This window comes from Dipodomys ordii, unplaced genomic scaffold, assembly GCF_000151885.1.
Source record: "Dipodomys ordii isolate 6190 unplaced genomic scaffold, Dord_2.0 Scaffold44, whole genome shotgun sequence".
NCBI lineage: Eukaryota > Metazoa > Chordata > Mammalia > Rodentia > Heteromyidae > Dipodomys > Dipodomys ordii.
Window position 1 is genome coordinate 82,638 of NW_012267260.1, and position 20,469 is coordinate 103,106.

At 39.9% G+C, this 20,469-nt stretch overlaps 1 protein-coding gene across 2 annotated transcripts in view; it reads right to left on the minus strand.

Moving 5' to 3' along the window:
* Phf3 (PHD finger protein 3) overlaps positions 1-9,231 on the minus strand; it is a 59,491-nt gene extending 50,260 nt beyond the window's left edge. For both annotated transcript variants that reach the window (XM_013019189.1, XM_013019188.1), the window contains exon 1: positions 8,975-9,231. In XM_013019189.1, coding sequence (XP_012874643.1) covers positions 8,975-9,218 — 244 coding nt within the window. In that variant the 5' untranslated portion in view covers positions 9,219-9,231. The remainder of the gene's footprint in view (positions 1-8,974) is intronic.
* Between the last annotated feature and the right edge of the window lie 11,238 nt (positions 9,232-20,469).

Sequence of the window (20,469 nt, forward strand, 5' to 3'; positions counted from 1 at the left end):
AAAAAAAAAAAAAGAAAGAAAAAGAACACATACTATCTGAGTAAACAGATGAAAACTGTGTTTTAGAGATAAAAGACAAACTTGAATCTGGATATTAGACAATATTATTAGGATATTGCTGTCTGAGTGTAGTTATGATGTGGATAAATTTTTTATTTAGAAACATGGTAAAGTTCAACCAAATTGATAGACTAATGGATAAACTAAAAAACTACACAAATAAATAGAGGAAAATACTAATAGTTGTTGAACCACGAAAAATGTATGTATATATACTATGCATATACCTTTGTATGTAACAATTTGAAAACAAAGTTAAATTAAAAAAATAAGTGAAAAGAAACTACCCATGGGCTGGGAAGGTGGCTCAGTGGTAGAGTGCTTGCCTCACAGGCATGAGGCCCTGGGTTCAACTACTCAGCACCACATACGCAGAAAATGTCAGAAGTGGAGCTGTGGCTCAAGTGGTAGAGCTGAGAGACAGTGCCAAGACCCAGAGTTCAGGCCCCACAAACAAACAAAAAAATCCATAATAAGAGATCAAAATAGCTGAGGAAGATGAGACCAGAAGATCACAAGTTCAAGGCCAAGCTAGGCCACACAGTAAGCGCTCATGTCTCAAATACACATACGTACATGCAACCGACTCTAGTGGCTAATGCCTCTAATCCTAGAGACTCTGGAGGCTGATGTCTAAGGATCATAACTGGAAGCTGAGTCAGGGCTGGTAAGTACTTAACAGTCTTATCTCCAATTAAACAACAAAAAAGCCAGAAGTGAAGCTGTGGCGCACGCACGCACACGCACGTGCATGCATGCGCACACACAAAAATTAGAGTGCTAGCTCTGAGACAAAACCCCTGGAAGAGTGTCCATAGAACACCCCCCCAAAAAAACCCATAAAAAATGTTATAGCTCACTTTATCCTTAAAACATTTGAAGTGGCTTTTAAAGGAATACAAAGATGCTATTTCTAAAAGGAAAAAAATGTTTAACAATCTAAACAGAAGAAAAATAATAAGCTGGCCAGTTACCTGGGGCTTCATGTCTGTAATCCTAGCTATTCAGGAGGGTGAGGTCTCAGGATCATGGTTCAATGCAAGCCATGGCAGAAAAGTCTATGAGACTGTAATATTTAATTAACCACAAGTCAATAGTAGAGCTGTGAATGGCAGAGGACCAGCCTTGAGCACAAAAGCTCCAGGCTCAGAGTTCAAGGCCCAGGACCAGCACCAAAGAGAGAGGGGAGGGAGAAGGGGAAGAGAGAGAGAAAGAGGGAGAGAGGAAGAGGGGGGAGAGAGGGAGAGGGAGAGAGAGGGAGAGCCGATGCTCCTACAACATCAAATAACAGAAGAGGCACCGTGGCTCAAACCAGTAGATTGCTAGCCTTGAGTGAAAAAGTTCAAAGACAGTGCCTATGACCTGAGTTCAAGCCCCACGATCAACCAAAAAATAAAAGTTATTAAAAACTGAAGATGTGCCAGGTGCAGATCTCACACCTGTAATTGTAACTACTCAGAAGGGCTGAGATCTGAGGATGTAGATCAAAACCAGTCAGGGCAGGAAAATCCGCGAGATTCTGATCTCCAATAGACCACCAGAAAACTGGGAGTGGCGCTGTGGCTCAAGTGGTAGAATGCTCACCTGAGCTGAAGAGCGCAGGGACAGCACCCAAGCTGAGTTCAAGCCCCACGACCCAGGAAAAAAAAAAGCTATCCTGAGAGTAAGCTATACCATTCCATTATATTAGAACTTGGAATACTTCTATACTTTGTATACACTGAGGTTTTTTGGTTTTAGTTTTGTTTTTTTTTTAAAGCCCTATGCTTACTCAAAGTATGCTGTTAGGATTTTACAAAACATTACCTGAGCCGGGCCCCAGTGGCTCACACCTATAATCCTAGCTACTCAGGAGGCTGAGATCTGGCGATTGCGGTTCAATGACAGCCCAGGCAAGAAAGTCCGTGAGACTCTTATCTCCAATGAACCACCAGAAAACTGGAAGTGGTACTTTGGCTCAAGTGGTAGAGCACTAGTCTTGAGCTGAAGACCTGAGGGACAGCACCCAGGCCCAGAGTTCAAGCCCCAAATTGACAAAAACAAAACAAAAATATAACTTGATAAACCATGAATTAGGCTCTGCCCAGTGACTTGTGCCTATAAAGCTACCTACACTCAGAAGGCTGAGAAAATTAGGATTGTGGTTCAAAACCAGCCCTGCAAATAAATCATGTAGTTTCCACAAATCATTAAACATGGTAATATCAACAATTATGATGTGTCTGGGATTTTACACTACTTGCAAACAAAGCAGAATATCCTGGTGAGTGATTGCTGCTGGGACACACAGAAGTCTGCTGTTCACGACAAGAAAGCAGCAAGACCATGATGGCCTGTCAACTCCCCATCTCCAGTTCCACAGCGGCAGTACAGAGACGTGCCTAGTTAGATGCCATGTTATGTCTATAAAGAGGGCAAGAGCAGAGCAGGAAATGTATTGTTTTGTAGTGGCCAGTAAGCCAGCCTGCTCTTTAGGTGAGGAGGTGGGAGGTAAGAGAGCAGCGTTCCTTCTCCCCTTAAGGTTGGCTGGGTTATAGTCACAAACCTGAGTGGCCAACTCTGCGTTCTTGGTACATCAAAGAACAGGCAAAGTTGATAGAATAGCAACTGTATCTTCCAAGAACTGTATGGTAAATAGACAACTTTTGCATTCTAGGTATAATGCATCCTTCAGGGGCAAAAAAAAACAAAAAACAAAAAAAAATCATGTTCTACATCAAAGTTCCATGAAAATGAAGACAAGTTTTATTTTCTCCAACATTGTATATGTGATGCCTGGTATAAAACATGACACAAAACAGACATTCAACAAATGAATACAACCAGAGCTCATTAATGCTTCAAGCTGATTTTTGTAAATTAAGTTTTTTCAACATGAAAAGAAGAGCAAAATGTTTGAGATTATCTTTGCCTGTATCTAAGTGATTAATTACATCCTTTTGTTTTTTTGGTAAGGCTTGAACTCTGGGACTGAGAGCTGCTCCTGACCTCTTTAGCTCAAGGTGAACACTACCACTTGAGCCACAGGATCACTTCCAGTTTTCTAGTGGAGATAGAGTCTCATGGACTTTGCTGCCTGGGCTGGCTTTGAACTGTGATGCTCAGCCTCCTGTGTAGCTAGGATTATAGGTATGAGCCACCGGCACCCAACTTCATCTTTTAATAATACTTAGGAGTTGCACACTTCTATCAGGTACATTTTTTAGAAAAGGAAAAGAGAACTATCCCTGTTCTTTTTAAAAATATTTTAAAATGTCATCCTAATTTTCTTAGTAAGCTAAGTGAAATCTGGGAACCAGTTTACAGCCCTGATCTTTATGATACTCATGTACTTAAAAGGCAAAAAACTTTCTTTTCTTCCTCCCTAACCCACATTAAAATGAGAACAAAAGAATAAAAGGTAAAACCCTGAAACAATAAAGAAAACTAAATAGGAGACGTAAAAAAGTATGAAAAAAATTCACCTCAGAATCAAATGTAGCTAAAATTTAAAAGAGAACAAGCCTGCACAATAATGGTTTCTAGAAATGGAAATACAGGGCTCAACTGAAGGCCTTTCGGTATTTATATATTAATAAGTGAACTCTTTCTGAACTTCAGCATCTTTATCTAGCAAGGCCTACAACCAGGACTGGAAACCAAGCAAAAAAAAACTTTTTTTATCCCTAAATTAAAACTACCTGACTAGAGAAATAGGACAGTACTACCTAACAATAAGATGCCTGTCATTCTAGTGATTGAGACTCCTCAAACTAAACAATAGGGAAAAATCACTTCTCTCACATAAAAACTTGACAGAAGCCGGGCGCTGGTGGCTCACGCCTGTCATCCCAGCTACTCAGGAGGCTGAGATCTGAGGATCGCGGTTCAAAGCCAGCCCGGGCAGGAGAGACCGTGAGACTCCTATCTCCAATAAACCACCAGAAAACCAGAAGTGGCGCTGTAGCTCAAGTGGTAGAGCGCTCGCCTTGAGCTGAAGAGCTGAGGGACAGCGCCCAGGCCCAGAGTTCAAGCCCCATGACCGACAAAAAAAAAACAAAAACAAAAACGACAGACAGAATTTCAAATTTCCAACCACTTTAGGCATTAATAGAGAACTGAAAGAACACATTTAAGGAAAATACTATGAAAAAGGACACAATAAGCTGAGTGGCAGCTGCACTCAGGAGGCTGAGATGGAGGGTGCAGGCTAGCCCAGGTGGGAAGTCTGTGAGACTGTGGTGCTATGGCTCCAATGGTGGAGTGCTATACTTGAGCAAAAGGAGCTCAGGGCAGCACCTGGCCCAGAGCTCAACCAGGGTGATGGGGTCAACAAAATAAACAGATAAAGTGCCTCGTTTCCATGACTACTAAAACAGCATAAATAAAGAACATAAGAGTCCTTAGAAACAGTAAATGAATTTTACAGTTAAATACACAGGGAAAATTTGGCAGTCAATCACTAAAAGCAAATCTCTAAAAAGAAAAGCAATAGAAAATTTGTAAGAAATAAGTAAGAAACATGGGCCAACCTATACTAAGAGTATACAAATTTAATACAAGAAAATTCCTTGGAACTGCAAAGGTTCAGTTATCAAGTACCCAGAAGAAAATAAGACTAAAGCTAGATACATTACTGACATTTCAACACCAAAAGTTGAGGAGAAGATCTTGGAGCTAGAGTATGTATGAAAGGCCATCCCCTGTCAATAACAGATACTAGAGACAGGAAATGGTAGGCTCCACCCATCCATACTTTTTCTTTTCTTTTAGTCTATACTGGGGTTTGAACTCATGCAACCAGCCTGACTTTTTGCATGTTATTTCTGGAAAGGATTCTCAAGAACATTTCTGCCCAGCTAGCCTTGAACTGAGATCCTTGAACTATGTAACTGAAATTATAGCCATCAAAACATCTTTTCCAGCTGGGAACCAGTGGCTCACGCCTGTCATCCTAGCTACTCAGAAGGCTGAGATCTAAGGATCATGGAACAATGCCAGCCTGGGCAGGAAAATCTGTGAGACTCTTTTATCTCCAATGAACCACCAGAAAACCGGAAGAGGCGCTGTGGCTCAAGTGGTAGAGTGCTCACCCTGAGCTGAAGAGCTGAGGGACAGTGCACAGGCCCAGAGTTCAAACCCCACAACCAACCCAAAAAACAAAAAAAAAAAACCCACATCTTTTTTAAATGTAACATAAGCCTGGGAATGTAGTAGAGTACTTGCCTAGCATGCAAGAGGCCCTGGGTTCAAATCCTTGGCACAACATTAACAATAAAAACAATTAATAAAAGGGAAAAAAAGCCATTAAGATTAAACAAATGTACCATAAATCATTAAAATGAGATTATTGTTCCACCAGTAAAGAATCACAGCTTTAACCAAAGAGGAATAAATTTATTTATACAAGAAAGGTTGAGGCCAGGCATATCTGTAATCCTAGCTACTAAAAAGGTGGAGATCTGAGAATGATGGTTCAAAGCCAGTGTGGGCAGTAAAGTCCGCAGGACTCTTACCTCTGACTAGCTAACAATAAAAAGAGCCAGATGTGGAACTGTGGATGGACTGGTAAAGTGTGTTGAGCAAACAAGCTCAGAGACCTGGCACCAGGCTACACCAGAACCAGCACAGAAAGAAAAAAAAAAAAGGACAAAACAAACATTTCTTCATGGAACTGGTAATACCAAGTCCATCTCAATTATTTCCTCCAATGATATACGTAACAATATTCAGCATTTTAAACTTATTACTTGGAAAACACTACTTTTAACTTAAGAATAAAATCGAAATTTGTTTTTTTTTTAAAGAATAGCAATAATTGATTTATGGAGATGAACTACTTCCCTGATACGTCATGTGTTTCCTTACCCAAAAGTTTTATGAAAAAAAAAGTACTGCTGGGCAGTACATTTAAAGCCATATGTAAACACTATCATCAGACATGGTAATACATCAAAATCAAAAGCATTTAAGAAACTGCCTTTCAAAACCCACTAACACCTTGGCTTGATGTGTATGGCAGGGCTAAAAGTAAGCTCCCTCTCTTACTTGTATAATTTTTCAAATTACCATATGATTTCTGGAGACAACTGATGTATAATGGAAGTCACTCAACTATGACAACAACTATTAATACTATTTAATCTTTAACAACACAGAAAACAGTCTGGTTCAGCAAAACAGAAAACAAGATGACAGTTAACTTATTTACTTAATTTAAAGCAGGATGAAAATAAAAGTTACAAAATATCCACAACCTGTAGCTTAGGCTGTCCTGAGAAATACAGATTAGGAACATTTCAAAGTAACAGGAGTACTAATTAATCAAATCATAAAAAATTAAATACTTAAATGTTTTAAATCTTCTAATAAAAAATGGTGGCCAAAAACTGAAGACTTTTCACATCAATAAAAACTGTCATATCAACAGAAATCAATTATAAAAATCCTGTTACAAGTATCAGGACTGCAAATAGGAATACTTGTATTACTATAGAGCCAGAAAGTCTAACAGGCTAGTACATGTGCTAGTTCCAGATTCATTATACTCTCAAAGGTATCTATAATTCCAGCAACAAGAACACAAGTAATGAACAGTTGTTTTTCTGAACTTGGACTAAACTACAAAACAGTATACAAACTGTCAGAAGTACGTAACAATAAAGATAACTGTAACTACTGTACTGACATAAGCACAAAAGTAGAAACTTGAACAGTGAAAACATTAAACAAAATTTGCAAAGCTTTAAAACATTTAGTATAAACTACAACAAGAACATAAACCTATGCGATGACACAATACAATTTAATAATTCTAAGATACACCATCATTAGCAAGCAATTCAAAACATCTCAGTCTTAAGAAGTTGTTAAAATGAAAGATTCCTATTCAATTTAAAGATGAAAAATGTACTGAAAAACTACACTTCAGGAGAGGTTTAGTCTTAGAGAAACAAACCATCATCACATAAAACCATGAGGCTAACTTAGACTTGTGAAAGCCAGGTGCTTCCACCAGCTGTTTTACCTTTAGTTTACAGAAGAGTTGTTTTCCTAAAAACTGACTACTATTTTCTTTGCTTAATAAAAGAAAATATATTGGCTGTTTCTGTTTACATTTGCTATATTTTAACATAAATCCAAAGTAATTTCTTCTCTCTCTCTGTTTCAAAAAATAGTCCATGGAGGCAAACCCAGGCTACCCTAAAAGGTCCTCTGCCTTGGCCTGCCAGGGGCTGGGGAGAGGGAGGAGGCAGGGGCTACCAGCAGAGGAGACCCAACCCAATCCCAAAACAATTAAGAATTTGCCTTAAAAAATTACTATCTTTACTCTTTCAGCTATATAAATTACAGATCCTAGAGCAGTGCTGCCCAACACAAATATAACACAAGCCACATATGCTATTCTAAATTTTCATGTGTAATGTTTTCTTTAAAACACAAAAACATAAAGGCCTGGTGAATAAATAGGGTAGTAGAGAGCTTGCCTGACATGTATGTGCAAGGCACTGGGTTCAATCCCAAACACTACAAAAAAAAAGGAAAATTAAAAAAACAAAAAATATGGGTGCTGGTGGCTTATGCCTACAATCCTAGCTACACAGGAGGCTGAGATCTGAGGACTGCAGTTCAAAGCCAGCCTGGGTAGGAAAGTTGTCAAACTCTTATCTCCAATTAACCATCAAAAAGCCACAGGTGGAGCAGTGGCTCCAAAGTGGTAGAGCGCTAGCACTGAGTGAAAAAACTCAGGGACAGCACCCAGGCCCTGAGTGCAAGTCCCAGGACCAGAACAGGCATGCACATGTGCCCACAGACATGTACAAAATGCAAAATAAGCCTTGCACAAAGATCCCAGCTTTTCAGGTGGTTTGAACTCAAGAGTCTGAGGCTAGCCTGTACAACACAGTAAGCTGCAGGCTACAAATAAAAACCAAACAAAAACAAACCATGTAAAAAACAAATGAGTATAGAAGGGCACTGTTGGCTCATGCTGGTAAACTTGCTACTCAGAAGGCTGAGATCTGAGGATCATGGTTGGAAGCCAGCCCAGGCAAGAGACTCTTATTTCCAACTAACCAATAAAAGTCCAGAAGTGGAGCTGTGGCTGAAGGAGCAGAGCTCTAGCCTTCAGCAAAAAAACTCAGGGACTGTGCCCAGGCCATGAGTTTGAGGCCCAGGATGGACACATGCAGACACACACACACACACATACATACACACACACACACACACACACACACAGAGTACAACTGATTTTTAATACTTTGACAAAAAAGTAAAATGTCACATTAATACATGAGCAACATAAAAAATTATACAAACATTTTATAATTTGTTTTTCAAGTAAAAAATTCTTACGTATGTGCACTTTATAGCACATAGCATTTCAGTGAAGACTATACTCATTTTAAGAGACTAATAGTTTTATGTGGCTAGAAATTACAGGACAGCACAGATCTAGAGTTCTTTCTCTAGAAAAACACAAAATACAAAGGATCTATTATTGGATCAAAGACTATATTAAATTTGAAGGGCTTAAGGGACATTAGCAAAGATTCCTTCCCCCTTGACTCCACAGGTCTAGGGTGACTTGCCCCAATTAGGCAAGCAATCACTCTTTACTAGTGAAAATCTCAATTTGCACCTGTCATAATGACATAACTATAATTATCGTCCTCTGTAATTCCAATGTTAGCTCATTTTGCTTGACAATATGGTCAATTCTACATATATTCTTAATGTCCTTGAAAACTACTCTACACTCCTTGTAGGAGAATTTAGTTTAAATTCTATTTCTGATGCCCAGAAAGCTCTAAATTCAAAGGAAAGAACCCTAAATTAACTATCCTCATTTTTTTTTAAAAAATGCTGTTGAAAATTTTTAGTTTAAATTGCAAGACTAAAAAAAAAAAAAAAAAAAAAAAGTAAGTATTACCTGTTGAACAAGGCATCTGGAAATTGGGATCATTGCTATCCAAAACAGGCAAACAGAACTGGTTACTTGCAGATCCTAGCATAGGATCCTTATCGCTGAGCATGTTCTTCAGCGAGTCCTCTAAGACATTTTGACTTGTACTAAAATCCTCACAGACTTCATTCTCCAGGTTGGATCCTAGAAATAGGGCATCATCTAAGTGTTCAGTAGGAATTAAATGATTAAATGTATCAACTATATCCATGAAGACTTCTGTGTCTTTCAGCCCTATAGAAAGACAAAAAAAATACCATAAGAAATAAAGCTATCAACTGAAAATCACCTAATACCAAATTATTTTCATAGTTTTGAATCTAAAAACACACTTCTGAATTTTTGTTTTAAAAAAAAAATTCTCCCTGGTTTTAGAAAACACATTTGGAAATGTGGAACAAATCTTTTCTGAGTAGTCTTTCTTTATCATGCAGGTAGAATATCATTTGACCAGAAATCCTATCAAATCTTTATTCCCTTTTTTTTTTTGAAAAATTATGTATACAGTCCATTAAGTTAGCACATTTGAAAGAATTACAAGCTTAAACCACAAAACCATGTTTTTAACTACAACCTTTACATAAAGAATCCAGCAGTGCTTTCACAATTAGTCCATGTAAGAGTTAAAATAAAATTATTTAAATTATGACTCCAAATTAGAACTGCAAAAAAGCCTTGTTTTATTTATAAAACAATTAAATTATTTAAATGTAACATACAGACAAAAAGCTTCTGCTGTGGGTGTATAGGAGGAAAGCAAAAAGAAACTTAACTAAACCAACAAATCAAAACTTTAAAAAACACATGCATGAAAAGATGTGCACACACACAATTCTTTTCTGAAATTTAAAAGAAAACACAATAAATGACAATAAACAATCATATCAATGTAATTAAACTTTTTGAGTGAGTTACATGTAATCTATACCACAGCAAGTTAATCTCCTTTTTCAACTATACCTACATACAGGTATTGTTCAGCAACTTATTTCAACATCCTCTTTATTAAAAGTTGATTTATTTTCAAATATTGATGTTAGATAAAAATAAACCAATTTTTAGATATGGGAAGAGTAAACCAAAAAAATATTAATATTCTATTAGTCAGAACACCTCACCTCACTGATAAACCAGAATATCTTGGGACCCAGTGTTTCAAAGTGTTTTTACAGCAGCTTCGAATATACCAAAACATTTTTTTGTGTGTGTGCTGGTCTTGGAGCTTGAACTCAAGAGCCTGAGGGCTGTTCCTGAGCTTTTGTGTTCAAGGCTAGTACTATTACCACTTGAACCACAACACCGTTTCCAGCTTTTTTGAGTATTTTACTGGAGTTAAAAGTCTCACATTTTCTTGCTTGGCTGGCTTCCAACCATGATCCTCTGATCTCAGCCTCCTGAGTAATTACATGACAGGTGTGAGCCACTGGTGCCTGGCCCAAAACTCTCTTAATCTAACTCTATTTATTCCCCTATAAAAATGAAGTAAGAGGGCTGGGAATGTGGCTCAGTGGTGGAGCATTTGCCTAGCATCCATGAGGCCCTGGGTTAGATTCCTCAGCACTGCATACACAGAAAAAGCTGGAAGTGGCGCTGTCGTAGAGTGCTAGCCTTGAGCAAAAAGCAGCTCAGGGACAGTGCCCAGGCCTGAGTTCAAGCCATAGGACTCGCCAAAACAAAACAAAACAAAACAAAACAAAAACCAGAAAGAAGTTCACATATACTCCATCCTTTACTGGGTATAACTTTTATATTATATACTGATATTTTATCTACATGTATATAATTTAATCCCCAATAAATAGGATTTATTACTCTCCTTGTCTCACCTAGAGAATGCATTTAAATAATTTAAACAACTTCTCCAAATCATAAAACATATCAAATACAAGTTTCAGGCTTCACAGTACATGCCTAGTAACAATTAACGTTCCATACAAGCTAAGGAGTTGAAAAGATTTGACTTATGAAAGCCTTTTTCTATGTCTGTGATATAGCACAAAGGTAGAATGCTAGCATACACAAAGAAGCCCTGGGGAAAAGGAGGGGTGGGGTGTTTAAAAGCAATTTTAGAATTTTATGACAAGTCAGTGGTTGCTTGAGTCTTCAAATAAAGACAGGATGAACTACAAAGAAATATGTGGAAACTTTGAAGTATGATGGAAATGCCCAAATCTCTTCAATTTTAATACATACAGGTTAACAGAAAAAAAGGAAAAAGAAAAAGCTAAACTGTCTTTGTTCCCACAAAGTTAATCCCTAGCTAGGCACTGGTGGCTAGCTAAGTAGAAGGCTAAAATTTGAGGTTTGTGGTTCAAAGCCAGCCAGAAGAAAAGTTCACAAGACTCCTGTCTCCAAATAACAATCAAAACAGCTAGAAGTAGAGCATTGATCTCAAAAGCTCAGATACTGAATTCAGACACTAGGACCTTTCCCCACTAGGACCAAGCAGGGCATTGGTGCCTCACACCTGTAAACCTAGCTTCACAGGAGGCTGAGATCTGAGGCAAGAAAGTCAATAAGACTCCCATCTCCAATTAATCACTAAAAAAGCCAGAAGTGGAACTGTGACTCAAAAAAAGGTCAGGGTAGCCAGGGGCTGGTAAATCACACCTGCAATCCTAGCTACTCAGGAGGCTGAGATCTGAGGATCACAGTTCAAAGCCAGCGTGGGTAGGGTGTGAGACTCTTGTCTCCAATTATTCACCAGAAAATGACATCTCTGGCTCAATGTAGTAGAAAGCCAGCCTTGGGCAAAAAAGCTCAGGGACAGCACCCAGACCCTGAGTTCAAGCCTAATTACTGATAACCAAAAAAAAAAAAAAGTCAGGAACAGTGCCACAAGCTCTGAGGTCAAGCCCCAGGACTTGCGTGAACACACTTTACAACAATAAAACTATCAATTTATGTGAGTATACTGGAATTCAAATTTTACCCTAGGCCAAAACTACTTCCTCTTTAGAGCTGATTCCCAACTAGTAATCGTTTTTTCTTTGATTAATCAGAAACAAAAAAGGTAATGCCAGCTCAAGAAACAAACTGGTAATTTTCCTTCTAAAAATAGTACTCTGGAAAAAGCATTCATTCCCACAGCATCACAAGGCTAGTAAATTCTAAACTCTTTTTCTACAGTCTTTCTGTTGTATTAGAGATACACTATTGTAGCAGGGACCTTTGGAGCATTTAGAAGTTATTACTCAGATTAAGATCATAAAGCAACTTCAGAGTCTGTGACCTTATTTAATCAACAGTAGACAAGATTTGGTCTTAAAATATTAATCTATGTACTGTACTTTACTATAAATATGTGAATCAAACTTTCTAGATTTTTTTAGTAAAAACAAGTATGACTTGTAAAGTGTGTCTTAGATTTAAACAGGCATTATCATGAAATAAGGATTCCATGATCAAACGTTAGGGTTAGGGTTAGGGTTAGGGAAAGACCGACTTATGAAAGTTAGATTTTGGCCTGGGAAGGTGGCTCAGTCATAGAATGCTTGCCTAGCATGCATGAAGCCCTGGGTTCGATTCCTCAGTACAGAAAAGGCTGGAAGTGGTGCTGTGGCAAGTGGTAGGGTGCTAGCCTTGAACAAAAGGAGCTCAGGGACAGCGCCTAGGACCAGAGTTCAAGCCCCAGGACTGGCAAAAAATAAAAAAAAAAATTAAAAGTTACATTTTTCCGGGTGCTTGTGTCTCACTCCTGTAATCCTAGCTACTCAGGAAGCTGAGATGTGACAACTGTGTTGGAAGCCAGCTCAGGCAGCCAAGTCCATGAGACTCCAATATTACAGAAAAAGCCAGGAATGGCACTGTGGCTCAAATGGTGGAATGCTAGCCTTGAGCAAAAGGAGCTCAGCTCAAGCCCAGAGTTTAAGGACACGCACGAAATAAAGAAAGAGAGAGAGAGAGCGGAAGGAAGGAAGGAGAGAGAGGGAGGGAGGGAGGGAAAGAGAAAGAAAGAAAAAAAGAAAAAGTCACATTTCTTAGCCAGGCCCCTATGGCTCACGCCTGTCATCCCGGCTACTCAGGAGGCTGAGATCTGAGGATGGTGGTTTGAAGCTGCCTGAGAAGGGAAGTCCCCAAGACTCTGTTTCCATTTAATCACAGAGAAAGCCAAAAGTGGAGCTATGGCTTAAGTGTTGGAACACTATTAGCTTTGAGCAAAAAGAGGATCAGAGAGCGTCCAGGCCCAGAGTTCCAGCCCCAGAAAAAAAAAAAAAAGTATAGCCAGGCATCAGTGGCTATGCAATAATCTTAGCTACTCACGTGGCTGAGCTCTAAGGACTGAAGTTCAAAGCCAAAGACACCATCAAAGTCCATGAGACTTATACCTCCAATTAACCACCAAAAAGCTGGAAACAAGCTGGGAGCCAGTGGCTAATGCCTCTAATCCTAGCTACTAAGGAGACTGAGATGTGAGGATTGAAGTTTGAAGCCAGCTCAGGCAGGAAAGTCCGTGATACTCATATCTCCAATTAACCACCTAAAAGCCAGAAGCAGAGCTATGGCTCAAGTGGCAGAGCGCTACCCTTGAGCACAAAAGTTCTGGGACAGCAACCAGGCCCTGAGCTCAAGCCACGGGATCGGCAAATGGCACTTCCAGCTTCCAAGTGGTAGAGTGCTAGCCATAGTCAAAAAAGCTTAGGGACAGTGCTCAGTCCTGAGTTCAAGCCCTGGGACCAAAGCTTTAAAAAAAAAAAGGGGGGGGGGCCTGGGAAGATGACTCAGTGGTAGAGTGCTTTGCCTTGCATGCATGAGGCCCTGGGTTCAATTCCTCAGTATCACATAAATAAAAAGAAAAAAGCCGGAAGTGGCGCTGTGGCTCAAGTGGCAGAGCACTAGCCTTGAGCTGAAGAGCTGAGGGACAGCGCCCAGGCCCAGAGAGTTCAGGCCCCACGACCGGACCCCCCCCCCTCAAAAAAAATCCATTTGAGGAGCTGGGAGGGTGGGCTCAGTGGTAGAGCGTTTGCCTTGCATGCATGAGGCCCTGGCTTCAATTCCTCAGCACCACATAAGCAAAAAGAAAAAAGCCAGAAGTGGCGCTGTGGCTTAAGTGGTAGAGCGTTAGCCCAGGCCCAGAGTTCAGGCCCCATGACCAGATGCCCCCCCGCAAAAAAGGGGTACACTATGGCTATAAGTGTGATTCAAGTGGTAGAGCACATTCAAGCGTGAAACCTTGAGTTCAAATTCCAGTATACTCACTACTGTAGGTACACAAATAACGTCAAATTGAGAAAAATAATAGCTGCTCTCATATCTGGATTGATTATGCACACTGGCTGGCTTAACTTCCTCCTTCTTACATATTAATTTTACTTTAAAATGTAGCCAGGTATATTTTACATTACTAATATAGATACCTAACTGAATTAGCATCAAAAAATATACTTATTAAAACAGAAACAACAGCCAAATGCTGGTGGCTCACATCTGTAATCCTAGCTACTCAAGAGGCTAAGACCTAAGGATTGCACTTCAAAGCCAGCCTAGGCAGGCAAGTGTGAGACTTATCTCCAATTAACCACCAAGAAGCCAGAAGTGGAGCAGAGGCTCAAAAGTGGTAGAGATAGCCTTGAGTGTAAAAACTCAGTGACAGCACCCAGATCCTGAATTAAATGAAAAAAAAGAAAGAAAAAACAACTTCTGGGTTGAGTCATACCTGCTGTTTACAGCCAGTAGAATACTCAGAGTTGATAATCTTACTTCAAAATTGTTCACACATTCATACACTTATTATACATCTACAACATCTCCACAAAATATGAAGCTGAAGAACTTCAGATAGTACCCCAAAGGAAGTAAAACTCAGGATACTAAAACTAAGATGATAATGTGAGCAAGATCCTAAAATTCCAAAGAATACTTCAGTGTAAAGAAATACTTATAATGTAAACACATTTAGTTTACACTAATAAAATCAAATGATATTGCTTCTGGATGTTTCAGATATTAGAATGAAAGAAGACTTAGCAACAAAAAGTACTAAGATGTGGCTGAAGTGGTAGTTTGCTTACCTAGCAAGAGCATGACCCCAGCACTACCCCCTACCAAAAAAGTACCTAAGGAGGTAAATAAATTAGAACTCTACAACTCATTTTCTCATTTTGTGGTTAAAAATGTGTCTCAAAAAAAACAAAAACCAGAAGCCCAACAATAAAAAGTTAGCGCTATCAAGGCTCTAAGAGACTATATGATGATGGAGTTATGTCTCATGCAGTATGGGTACACATTGCAAATATGAAGGGGGATGGTGTGGAGGAACAAAATACAGCAGGACTCCATAAAATTCATGAGAAAATAGTGATGAAGGGTCATTCTATGTGTAACTGCAAAGGAAGGTCTCACTAACAGGTTAACATTTTAGCCAAAATCTCAAGTGAAAGAGTGATTAAAAATAAGTTAAGGGCAAAGACCTAGAAGCGCAAAGGTCTACTTGATGCTTTCCAACCCTTAAAGGTGCAAAGGAGTCTGTCTACTTGATGCCTTCCAACCCTTACATCATCAATTAAGCAATTTCATCAGATTTACTTAGTAAGAACAAATTTCTAATAAGCAGTATATTTAAAGAATTTAAAGTATTATCACTAAGAACATTGAAATGTGTAAATCAGTGTGCTTACATGTTTAATGCCAGTAATTCTTAATCAGAGGCAACTATAACCATCCAAAGGATATTTTGCCATGTTCAGAGACATCTGTCATCATCACAATTGGAAAAGATACTACAGGCATCTAGTAACTAAATGTATTATAATGTCAGAAACAGCCAAATGCTCAGCCAAAAAGGTCAATAGTATCAAGGCCAAGAAAAATCTATATATTTATTCTTACTTAATACAATAATCCTAATTATAATTCCAGTCATGTAAAATAAATAATTGGGATGACAGAGATTTTGTAATACTAGCTGTTCAGGAGTCTAGTATTTGAAGATTGTGGTTCAAAGTCAGCCCAGACAGCAAAGTCCATGAAACTCATATCTCCAATTAACCACCAAAAAGATGAGGTAGAGTTGTAGCACTAGCCTAAGGACAGCACCCACACCCTGAGAAAAATCCCATATATTTACAATTGTTTTATGATATAAAGTTAAATTAACTGGAGATTGTCTTTTTTATTATGCAGGACATTGTTTTACATGACTTCAATACATTATGCTAGTTAATATTCCACAATATCACAGATTTTTTTAATTTCAATTTGCAAGAAAATGGCAAAGGTTTATATAATTTTACCTTTGAGCAGACTCAAATCTATTCTCAATGAAATCAGTCAGTTGTTAACCACTTATGGTATAAAAAATATTGAAGATGAAATCAGGTGCTGGTGGCTCACACCAGCTACTCAGGAGGCTGAGATCTGTGGATTGCAGTTTGAAGTCAGCTGGGGCAGAAAAGTCTAAGAGACTCTTAGCATCAATTAACCACCAGGAAACTGGAAGTGGAGTTGTCTCTCAAAGCAGCAGTGAGTTCTAACCTTGGCCAAAAAACCACAGGGACAGCCCCAAACCCTGAGACCAGAACTTAAAAAAAAGGGTACACTAAGGCTAGAAGCTCAAACCTCACAACCAACAAAAAATATAAATGTATTTTCTAACCTAGTGTCAAAGAAAAATATTAAACCATGAGGTATAACACAACCCTACAATTCTGCAAACCAAGGCAACCAAATTACCTGCTCTACATTACCCAGTTCATTTCTGGTCCTGTAATCCTAACTTCTCAGGAGGCTGAAACCTAAAGATCACAGTTGGATGCCAGTCTGGGCAGAAACGTCCACATATAAAACTCTTATCTCCAATTAAACACCAAAAAGCTGAAAGTGGAGCTGTGGTTCACATGGTAGAATACTAGCCTTGAGTGAAAAAGCTAAGGGGTAATGCCCAGGACATGAGTTCAAGTCCCAGTACCAGCACCAAAAAAAAAAAAAAAAAAAAAGTGAAAGTCTGAATTAATCACTAACATACTAACATAAAACATCATTAAAACAATGGCTTAAGTAGTAACAGTCGCCGGGTGCTAGTAGCTCACACCTGTAATCCTAGCTAGTCAAGAAGCTGATATCTGATGATCTTGGTTCAAAGCCAGTCTGGGCAGACTCTAATCAGAAAAAGCCAGAAGTGGTATTGTGGCTCAAGTAATAGAGCACTAGCCTTGACAAAAGCCCAGGAACAGCACCTAGGCCTTGAGTTCAAGTTCCAGGACCGGTACAAAAACAGTAGTAACAATCACGTCAAATTATAATCAGCACTTAAAATATACCAGGCCATATACTGAATGTATTGTATATATTATCTTAGTAGACATGTAAAATAAGTGTAACTGTTTTTTCTTTTAAAGAACAAGTTGAGGCTCAAGCAATTAGATGAGCCCAGGATAATCAAGTGAGAACCCAGGTAGTACAATTCCTAAACACATAATTCTAAACTACTTTATGTTCTCTAAGAAAAGTGACAAAGCATCTTCCAAAGTAAAAGGGGAAATACGCATTTAGCTACCCTACACATTAAAAACAAAATGGCTATCTTCAATGTGTGTATAGTTATCAGCTAAAACTTTTCAACATGTATTATTATCAGCCTAAAGTTCTCATAGGTCCACCTCACATGAACTATTACTTATTATAATATTAAGTTTAGCTTTTCTGTATAATTTAGCATACCACTGAAAACTATTTAATAAAGTTAGGTATGCCAACAGTTTAAAACTTCCATGCAATACTTTGATATTTCAATTATTTCTTCACATCCCCTCCTCTCCATTGTATAAATGATAAAAACTTACATTCTAACCATTAAAAAAAGGTGTCTAGCAAGGCATCCATGGCTTATGCCAGCAATCCTAGGGACTCAGGAGGCCAAAATCTGAGAGCTGCAGTTGGAAGCCAGCCTGGGCAGGGCAATCTGAAACCCTATGTCTACCACCAAAAAGCTGGAAATAGAGCTGTGGCTCAGGTGTCAGAGCACTAGCTTGACCAAAAATGCTCAGGGACAGAGCCCAGGCCCTGAGTTCAAGCCCTAGGACCACCACCAAAAAGAAAAAAAAGTCTAAATTAGAGACATAAGCATGGTTAATTGCATGGCAATTTACGTGACTTTCATAACTCTTGAAAAAGCATTATGACTTTAAATCTTGTTTTAAAGCCTATACTATGTTTCTTATGCACAGAAACAGCATGTAGATCTTACATATATCAAAACTCTCAGTATCATTCCTAGTATAATCTAAAGGCAAAAACATTTTTGTTTTCAAAACTGCAACTGTATCATAAATGTTCAACAGTGTACAAAGTCATGTGCATAGTTTAAAAAAAAAAAAGTCTATGCAGCCGGGCCCAGGCGGCTCACACCTGTAATCCTAGCTACTCAAGAGGCTGATATCTGAGGATCATGGTTCAAAGCCAGCTTGGGCAAGGAAAGTCCTTGAGACTCTTATCTCCAATAAGCTACTAGAAAACCGGAAGTGGCACTGTGGCTCAAGCGGTAGAGTGCTTGCCTTGAGCTGAAGAGCTGAGGAGCTGAGGGACAGCGCCCAAGCTCAGAGTTCAAGCTCAGAGTTCAGGCCCCATGACCAACCCAAAAATAAATAAATAAATAAAAAGATCTATGCTTGTGAAAAAATGATTTCAAGATTCTCAGAGGATGCTTCAGGAATGTGAGACCAAGGTGCTCTGTTCCATAAAAGTACAAAACAAAACCAAAAACATCTACCAAGCACTTGTCAAGAACATCTGAAATGCAACTGAATGATATTTGGAAGTCAGCATTCTTAAGAAACCTGAATTCTCTGATACTGTATAGTGAAGTAGTCATGGTTAGTACAAAACCTAGACGTTAAGCTGGACACCACTGGCTCATGTTTGTACCCCAGCTACACAGGAGGCTGAGATCTTAGGATCACAGTTCAAAGCCAGCCTGGGCAGAAAAGACAGTGAGACTCTTACCTCTAATCATTCACACTCACACACACACACATAACCACACATACTCACACAAGCTGTGGCTAAAGCAGCAGAGCACCAGCCTTGGGACAGCGCCCAAGCCCTGAGTTCACACCCTTGAACCGGCACAAAAAATTTAAGAATAAATTTTAAAACCTTGGATACTGATCAATGAAGCTCCAGGACAAAAAATTAATGAAAGATTTTATGAGAAATTACAATGGAACTTAACTGCATTTCTTTTAAAGTGAACATTCAAGAACACAAACTAAGCTGGGCACCCGTGGCTCATACCTGTAATCGTTGCTACTCAGGAGGACCATAGTTCAAAGCCAGCCTGGGCAGGAAAGCTGTGAGACTTATCTCCAATAAATTACAAAAAAAAAAAAAACAGCTGGAAATGGAGCTGTGGCTCGAGTGGTAGAGTGCTAGCTCTGAGCAAATCCCTTGCTCTTCCTACAGGATGAAAAGGCAGTATAAGCTCTTTTTGTAATGCTCCTCAGTAAATGAACCTATAAAGTGAAGGAAAGGAAAAAACATCCGTGCCACCACGGACTCCTTTGTTATTATTTAGACAAGTCTTTTTCTTTTTTGGGGGGGGAGGGGGTCCAGTCGTGGGGCCTGAGCTCTGGGCCTGGGCGCTGTCCCTCAGCTCTTCAGCTCAAGGCTAGCGCTCTACCACTTGAGCCACAGCGCCACTTACAGCTTTTTTCTTTTAGCTTATGTGGTGCTGAGGAATCGAACCCAGGGCCTCAGGCAAGCGCTCTACCACTGAGCCACCTTCCCAGCCCAGACAAGTCTTTTTCAATAAAAGTGGCCCGGTTCAACTGCGTTGTCTTTTGTTGCTAAGGCATTGAATGAATGCGTGCCTTCACCGGGGCATTGGCAGCTCCTAACCCTAAGAGGCCCTTTAGCCCACTACAATCACCGGAAGTTCCGTGTCCACTTACAAACAGCAGCGATGGTGATTACGATGAGAGAAGATGAGACTGGTGAGGAGGAGAGAGGGAAGGAAAACGTCAAGAAAGGCCTAAGTGGTGGCCAAAAGGTAAGCATTACTCCTTGATACAGCGATGCCTTCGCTCCACGCTTCCTTCACAGCACACATTTTCACGCATGCAGCTTTCAAATTTCACCTAGTCTTACACAGTTCTTCACTCAAGAATCCAAGTACCAGGCTGGGGTGCGGCTCGGCAGCGGGACCTGGTCCTGCCAGGTGGTCGACCCTCAGAGCCTCACAGGCCCAAGCGGGGAAAAGAAGTGGCAGGGTGGGGGGCACGCTCGGAGTGTGCGCGGAGGAGGAGTGTGGCACGGAGGGGGAGTGTGCACGGAGGGGGAGTGTGCACGGAGGGTGGATGTGGCACGGAGGGGGAGTGAGGCACGGAGGGGAGTGTGCACGGAGGGGGAGTGTGCACGGAGGGGGAGTGTGCACGGAGGGGGAGTGTGCACGGAGGGGGAGTGTGCACGGAGGGGGAGTGTGGCACGGAGGGGGAGTGTGCACGGAGGGGGAGTGTGCACGGAGGGGG